This window comes from Pteropus alecto, unplaced genomic scaffold (assembly GCF_000325575.1).
Source record: "Pteropus alecto unplaced genomic scaffold, ASM32557v1 scaffold81, whole genome shotgun sequence".
Taxonomy (NCBI): Eukaryota; Metazoa; Chordata; class Mammalia; order Chiroptera; family Pteropodidae; genus Pteropus; species Pteropus alecto.
This window is the reverse complement of record NW_006433378.1, coordinates 9,612,843-9,620,817: the sequence shown is the minus strand read 5'-3', so window position 1 is coordinate 9,620,817 and position 7,975 is coordinate 9,612,843. Positions and strand designations below refer to the sequence as shown.

Genomic DNA, 7,975 nt, shown 5'->3' with positions numbered 1-7,975 from the left:
TGTGTGTGTGTGTGTGTGTGTGTGAGAGAGAGAGAGAGAGAGAGAGAGAGAGAGAGAGAGAGAGAAAGAGAGAGAGAGAGAGAGATTGAGATTGAGAGAGATTAAGAGAGCTAGAGAGAGAGCTGACTTGAATATGACTTAGTCTGGTAGCACATGGCAAGGTTGTGATACTGTAGGACATCAGTGAAGTGCTACTTAGTAAATCTTAACCTATCTCTTTTTTCTACAGGTTGGTACTAAGAAGTGCCTTTCCTGACGTCTCTGCTGCTTGGAACCGCTTCTAGAGCAGTCTCTGCTTTTGCCTTGCTTGCTGCCAGCTAGACTGTGACGACAGCACATCCACCCTCCACCTCTAGCCCAGACACCCCCATTTCTACTTATAATCAAGAGAAAAGCTCTAAGTATCTGGCATTGCCCTAGGCTGCTTTAGTTTTAAAAGAAAAGTTTACTGAAAAAGTAAGATATCTTCTGCCAGGAAATCAAGGAGGAAAAAAAATCATTTTCTCGATTTTGCTCTAAACTGCTGCATCTGTCTATGCCAAACTAATCAATACCGATTGCACCACCAAACTCCATTGCAAATTCAGCTGTGAGGAGATTCCCTTTCAGACAACTTTGCTGAAAGCAGCTTGGAAAATCGGTGTCCAAGGGTCTGCCACGTTTTCATGCTTGCATTTTGGGCTCAAAATTGGCACTGGGAAGGGGTTACTGAGAGCACAAGGCTGATTCGAGGCCCTACTTTTAAACGTTCATCTACTTAAGATCCTAGTATTTCTCTAAAAACCAAAACCTCTTTGAATTAACAGTTTCATGCTGTGAATTTCTAGTGGGAGATCTTTTCCTTGATATTGACAACACAATTTTCCATGTACTTTTAAAGCAGGGAGTGGGGGAAAAGTATTTTGAAGGGGACGTTTTCATCATCATTTTACAGTTTTATCAGTTCAGCTTTTTTTTTTTTTTGGGGTTGCTGTTTTTTTTTGTGGGGGGGTCGGGTTTGTTGGTTTCACTGAAAATTTTAACTACCTGTAAAATCTAAACATGGCTGTTAGTGTCACACCAATTCGGGACACAAAATGGCTAACACTGGAAGTATGTAGAGAGTTCCAAAGGGGGACTTGCTCACGGCCAGACACGGAATGTAAATTTGCACATCCTTCGAAAAGCTGCCAAGTTGAAAATGGACGAGTAATCGCCTGCTTTGATTCATTGAAAGTGAGTAAATGTTATATTATTTTAAGGATATGCAATAATTGAATAAAGGGGATATAGACTTAGTTCGCTGAGTTTGGAACTATGGATTTGCTAATAGTATTTGCTAATAGTTTAGTTATATGGTGTGTTCTTTTGGATGATGTTGGGGTGCGGGGGAGGGTCTTTACTGTGAAGCAGCAGAACCAAGTCTGGCCAAACATGTTTATTATGAATAACTTTATCAGTCCTTTAATGTTATGACTTTTTTTTCTAGAGCAGAAGGTGCCAGCATACGTTTTACTTGATAATAGCAAAGTCAGTGTCTGTCTATAGGAATAGTAAGTGTAGATACAAGTGTGTGTTAGCAATATGCATGGATTATATGCAATGTCTGTCAGTGTCTGTCTATAGGAATAGTAAGTGTAGATACAAGTGTGTGTTAGCAATATTCATGGCAGTAGGTGAAAGAAGATGGTTTGATTTTGCTTGTTTCTAAAGGTGCTGAACTGTCGTGAAAGAATAGCATATTTTAAGTCACCTAAACTTGGATAGACATTTTATATTAATTTGACATTATGGCTCTCCTTTTGACTGTATGAGCATATTATTTTAAGGCTAGAAACAATACATTTTGTGGAAAGTATAACTAGAAGTAAAGTTTTGGCCCGCTGCTACAGTACACTGAGGCACAAACTTTGTTAAATGTGAGTTTTATAAATAAGTAGAAACTCTTAAGTACTATTATTAATTGGATACTTTTCGCTTCTAAAATTCCAATGTGAAGGAATTCAGCAGTTTACTTTTTGTTAGATCCTGATTATTTTTTATTTGTAACTGTCCCAGCTAGAAGTATTAAAAGTTAGATTTTGTGGACACCGTAATACTAAAAGATTCACTTTAACATATCTTGACTTACAGAAATGTTATTGGGTTTGTATTCAGGTATCAAATCTGAAAGTGGGTTTTTAAAAAGATAGCATACATGTCTTTATCTTGACATGCAAGGTCACGTCTAGAAATGTGAAGAATCCTGGGTTCTCTACCTCCCTGGTTTAATTCAATTGCCTTTGAATACTAATGTGCCAATATAATTCACTCTCAAATTTCGAGACTGGCATCTCTACCGTTCTACATATACAGAGAAGTAGAAGTCTTATAGGTCCATGTTGTGTTTTGCAAATAAAAATAGTGCTATAATATTAATGCTTTCTTTAATAAATAGGGGTGAATTAACTGAAATAGCTCATCTATAAGTTAACTCATAACTCACTTCAATGTTCTGAGTTAGCTTGGGGGTTAACTATTTCAGTTCATTGCTTTTTGGTCCAGATTGGAGTGCTAACTTTGCTAAAGTTATTTTCCAAAGACTCAAGAATAGTAATCTTCACAGTAGGATACAAAAAGGAGGCATTAACAAAAACAAAGATATTGTATAATGTTAAATTATTCTTAATGTCATCGTCCTAAAGATTAGTAAGCAAAAGTTATAAATTATCATTGGGCCTTTTTCTTTCTCTGAAGACATCAATGAAGGACACAGTGGTTGTACATTTGCCAATATGTATTCCTAAATTCATGCTGACTGAATTTGGGTGTAATTAGAGACCGGGACCCATAAAATGAGGGGCAAAGGGCTAATTACACTTGTCGGTAAACAGCTGTGTCCATAAGTAACTCTGTTTTGACCCAATTACTAGTAAATCCAATTTTTAATCCTACAGACAGTTGATGGTGCACTCTAGTTACAAAATGAAGGACATTTAACTTGTCTGTGACATTGAGTAGTTTCACAGAAGACTTGCCTCCACAGCATTTGGAAACATTGTGAAACATTAAAATTCAGTTGCTATTTTTCCATCTCAAAATATTTTTTTAGTCGCTGCTCACTTGTGGCCACAGAACAGTCTCCCTTTGAGTAAAGCGGCAGCATTGCTTAATGACATGCTGTGTGGTTAATAAGATTCAACTGCCACATCAAGGACTTTTTTTTTAATAACAAATAATTGGAAGATTTTAAATTTATTTACAAGATGAACTCATTATAGCAGCTAATCAATGCAAACTCTGTCCTTATTCTTTGTCTTGCTAAGAGAAACTGAAATTTAATTTATAGTCTAAAACTTGGTAAAATATTTTGATTTGGATAAGAGGAAGAAAACACAAATGTATTTATGGAGATGTTTCATTCTCAGAATAATAGCTCCTTAAATGTGAGTGAAATAACTGTGTTAAGAATTAATTTAAACAAAAATTTGGAATATTTAATTAAGTATTCAAGTATTAAAAACCATGTTTTTTTTCACTATATATTTCGAACTAACACATGTGATTCTTAATAGTGTGTAGCATCTTACCTTTTATATAGAAGTCTTCCTGTGTTCAGTTTTGTGGCTAAAATAGATCAAAAACGTACTTTAAAGCAGTTAGAGTAACTCTGTGACTCATGCTTGAAGTTCTGAAATTTAGGAGCATTATGAGGTTTCCACGCCAGTAACGGCTAGATCATTTGTATTGTCTCAGAGAGTGAAACGGAAGAATTTAGAAAACTCATCACATCCTGACTTCTTTAATAAAATGTGTTCTGTGTATTGCTACAATCCATAGTCCAGCCTTTTCTGAGTTCTTGAGCCATGAGATGGAGGTAGCCTGTGTAATCTGCTATTTTTAGCAAGTTAGGAAAGCAAACCAAATACTCTCTGAGAGGACCCTGTGAAATGGCTGTACCCTTCAGCTGTGCTGTTTCAGACTTTGGCCAGGCTCCCAGGTGACTTACGTTTAGCAGACTTCTACTTAGAAGAAGAGAATTCATTTCATTAAAAACAGAAGTTAAACAGTTCAAGAAAGTATTTATGTAAAAGAAATTAATTGGCATATTACTAAAGGTAATAGGAAGAAAATTAGCAGATAGTATTTTAGTTGCATATTGGTGGTTTTAAAGTTTAAATAGTGAACTTAAATTTACTGCATGAGAGCAGAATTCTGTATCACAATAAATGTGTTGCTAAGTAAAATGAGAATACACGATAAAGAGGAATATATATATATTGATTAAATATATTGGAAATAGAATGATAACAGAAAGAGCAGAAGCTGCAATAATATGTACTAGTTTATAAAATATTTTAATCACTTAATTTTTCTCAATTTTGCTTTTACATTTGCAGTCTTAATTTGGAACAGTCTAAAAGTATACACAAATTGAGAATTAAATTGCTTACAAACTATAGATTTGAGTGTTTTAGCTACTTCAGAAATCCTGAACATCTGAAAAAGTACATTGTTTTATGCTGGAGAAGATTTTTTTCTTAAGGTTTGTGAAAGGGATAACAGAATAGAAAAATATTACAAGAAAAATAAATAGTGCAAGCTGCCTTTAGAATAGTATATATCAGAAGTGGTTATTTAATTAATAGTTAATGGCAAGTTACCTACTTTTTTGAGTAACAGTCTCCCAACTAATATTTTAAGTAGTTGATGTAAAATAGCCTACTGAATGTGTTTAATGTGATGCCAAGTTGTTTAAAAAAACACTTTTACTATATAATCAGCAGAAATAGACTATTGCTTATTAATTCTTCATTTTCAAATATCCATTCGTTTTTCAGGTCCTGGCGGTGGAGGGATATAACCTTTATGTTTATTATCTATTTTCCAAAAATCTAGCAAAACTTTTATCTTCGAAAACTGTACTAGTCGCTTGTTCTCTTATCAGATTAGACAATTTTAAGATAATTAAGCATTCATTTCACTATTATATACATTTGTGTATATAGATAGCACAGCAGATCAGATTTATTTTAGACACATTAGAGATCAGATTCCACTGCAACGTGGCATGGAATCAAGGGCACTGAGTGAACGAATACCTTTAAAATGTATCTGAAGACCTCGCAGAATATATGAAGTACAGAAATCAGCTATTAGAAGACCCAAATAAATAAACATCCACATAAATGAACAACTAGAAAACTTAAAATCAGTAAGGCAAATCAAGTCTCTAGATGGTCACATAGGAATAGGTTAGCATAACTGGACATTGTAAAGTGGTCCTGAAGGTCTTTACTCTTAAATTTTAGAAGGTCTTCCATTATTAGCACAGTGTATCTTCAACTTCAACTTCAAGTTGCCTGCTGTGCTGCTCTTTCTGAACCTCCAGCATAGTCTTTTCATACTATCTTTTAAACCTGTTTAACTGATAATTCTGACAAAATGATACCTGAAAGTTTCAGACTAAATGTCCAATTTTCTATTATAGCTTTTACCTAGTAGGCTCCTAATTGGAATAACTTTTACCAAGAATTTTCTTGTTATTGTTTGGTTTTTTACTAATGGCATCTTCTATGTGATATTAAAACTTTGACACATTATTCTATATGAGTACATATTCAATATGCCTTTCAGTGACAGGTTGATACAGGACTTCCATGTTTCCTCTCAATAATCTTAGGGGATGAATTAACTGTAGGGCATAATTTATGTAGCAATGTAAAACTTCCCATAGTATTCTTTAAGTGGAAACTTCACAACTTTGTAAAGAATACCCTGTGAATATGCTGTGATGTTATCACCTCTGACATGAACCTTTCTTTAATGAAATTCTTAATAGCTGTGGCTGCTTTAGTAATACAGCTTTATTCATTTACCTATTTATATTCTTATAATTAGAAATTTTTTAGCAAAATATTTTTAAAATAAGCAGATTTTTAAACTTTTGGACAAATTTCAAGCCATGTTTTGAATCATGCTGCCTAAGGCACTAATTCTAGAACTAGTTAATTTGTTTCCTACCATAAGATTTTTGGTACACTGCTTCTATTTTTATTTTTCTCATTAAACCTTGCTTCGATTTGTATGTGTGACAAACTGAAAACAATTTAAACCTGAAGCAATGTGTCACTGACAGTTAAGTTCAAACTTTAATTGTAACTCAGACTTCTAAACTTACATAAAGTTCTGATTCCACGCATAGCCTCAAGACAATTCCATGTACAAGGCTGTTATTGAGTTAAAAGAGTCCATGTAGTGTGGGGTAAATCTATTCAGGATGTGTGTGACATACACCCAGTTCACATGAGTAGTGAGAAACTGAATGTTTCTTAGACCCAGCACAGGCACCTAGGGACCTAGTTTGAGAAGCTTATCCTGTCATTTTTCTTGCCAAGGATCAGTAGAGGATTTCAGCTATCGACATCGTTAATCCGCTACCTTTCATGCTGAGCAATGTTTCTGCCTTCCCACAGACTTAGACAAAATTTTCTTACAAAGAGATCCTATTGAAATTTCGAGGTTCTAAATTTTTTTTTAAACTTTAGCAGGAACACATTCCGTGCTTCTAGATAGGGTAGCAATTTTCTATGTTAATAGGCCAAAAATTATGAGTCAGTGGAAGTGGATAACTAAACAGATAACTTTGGTTTAGCACTAACAATAGTTATTGATATGCAGAAACTTTAGTCAAAGGAACTGGAAAGACTTGTTAGAAATGCTTAGTTGTTTGAAGTGTAATAGATTATTAGAATAGTTATTTCTCTGAATTTTACTATAAACAAAGAATTCTAGTGAGCTTCTGAGTAATATTTATTTATAATAAACTACAGAGTTTTTATCTAATATTATATTTCTTATACAAATAACATCAAATGCACATTACCTACCATATTGTTCATACTCTCTTCGCACATTTTTGAAAGATTTTCACTTTGAGATAGAGCTTGATTTGTTAGAGATAAAACTTTCTATGTTTTAAAGACTTGTGTTTTAAAAAATGCTGATAGCTCTAACTACTCTTATATATTATAATTTGATTGAAAGGCTGTCTCCTGGATACTTTTTGGCCTTGGCCGTCTCTGACCTCTATTCTTCTTGTGTTTTACCTCTGAGTTATTTCCAGCTTCCTAATTGTCCACCTCTCTAACTGTTGGTTCCGATCCCTCTTTATATTTTTCTCTGTAGTCACGCAGAAATGATGTAGACATTTTGTCTTTAAGGAATTACATCCAGCATTGAATAACAGAGACACCTTTCCTCCCTAGCATGCAGCATAAACCAAATTAAAGGTTTATAATTCAGTCAGTTGTCCAAGCCTATACGATGACTCAGTAGTCATTAGAACATAAGTTTCTTCACCCTTAGTTCCTGAGGGGCACATGGATTTCAATTTTAGGATTATTTTAAGATTGTAAGATGGCCACTGCAGTGCCAGACATCATATCTGCGATTCTAGGAGGCAGGAAGAGGCAAGGGCAAGAGACCACAACCTGGCCCATGTGGGCTCCTTTAAATAAATGTCCTTTAAGCTTCACTCAGTGATTATTCCTGGTCTCTCATTGGCTGATATGGGCAGCAAGGAAAGATGGGAACTGTAGTTTTTAAACTGTTGCTTGGCTTAAAATCAGGCCTTTGGTAGGTAAGGTAGAAGGAAAGAATGGATTTTTAGGTGGGCAGTCACTGGGATGGGAAAGTAAGAGAGATTTTTTTTCCCAGAAAACTTCCAGAATCAAGTAACTTTTCCTGAAAAACACCTGGGTGTGGGAGTAGGTTAGGGGAGACCACTGCTGAAGAGAAGCATATCTTCTTATCTTGGCAAACTTGTCATCACTTTTGTCTTGGTGAACCCGAGTTGTCTTTTTTCTTTGAAATTGTGATATATTTAGTCAGTAAAACCTAGTATATCACAAGTGGATTGATTTTTACTTACATAGAAAAAGAAAATTGCTTCATTTTTTATTTTTCTTATTGCCAGTGCATATTTATATACACAGTTACATATTTATAACTGGAA

General features: G+C 34.5%; 1 protein-coding gene across 11 annotated transcripts in view; it reads left to right on the top strand.

Annotated features, from left to right (window-relative positions):
* The window catches only part of MBNL1 (muscleblind like splicing regulator 1), a 170,766-nt gene that overhangs the window by 29,071 nt on the left and 133,720 nt on the right, over window positions 1-7,975 (top strand). For 10 of the 11 annotated variants that reach the window (XM_006908223.3, XM_006908222.3, XM_006908219.3 and 7 more), the window contains exon 2: window positions 230-1,215. The exons of the other annotated variant lie outside the window; for it this stretch is intronic. In XM_006908223.3, coding sequence (XP_006908285.1) covers window positions 1,042-1,215 — 174 coding nt within the window. In that variant the 5' untranslated portion in view covers window positions 230-1,041. The remainder of the gene's footprint in view (window positions 1-229; window positions 1,216-7,975) is intronic. 11 annotated transcript variants of the gene reach the window in all.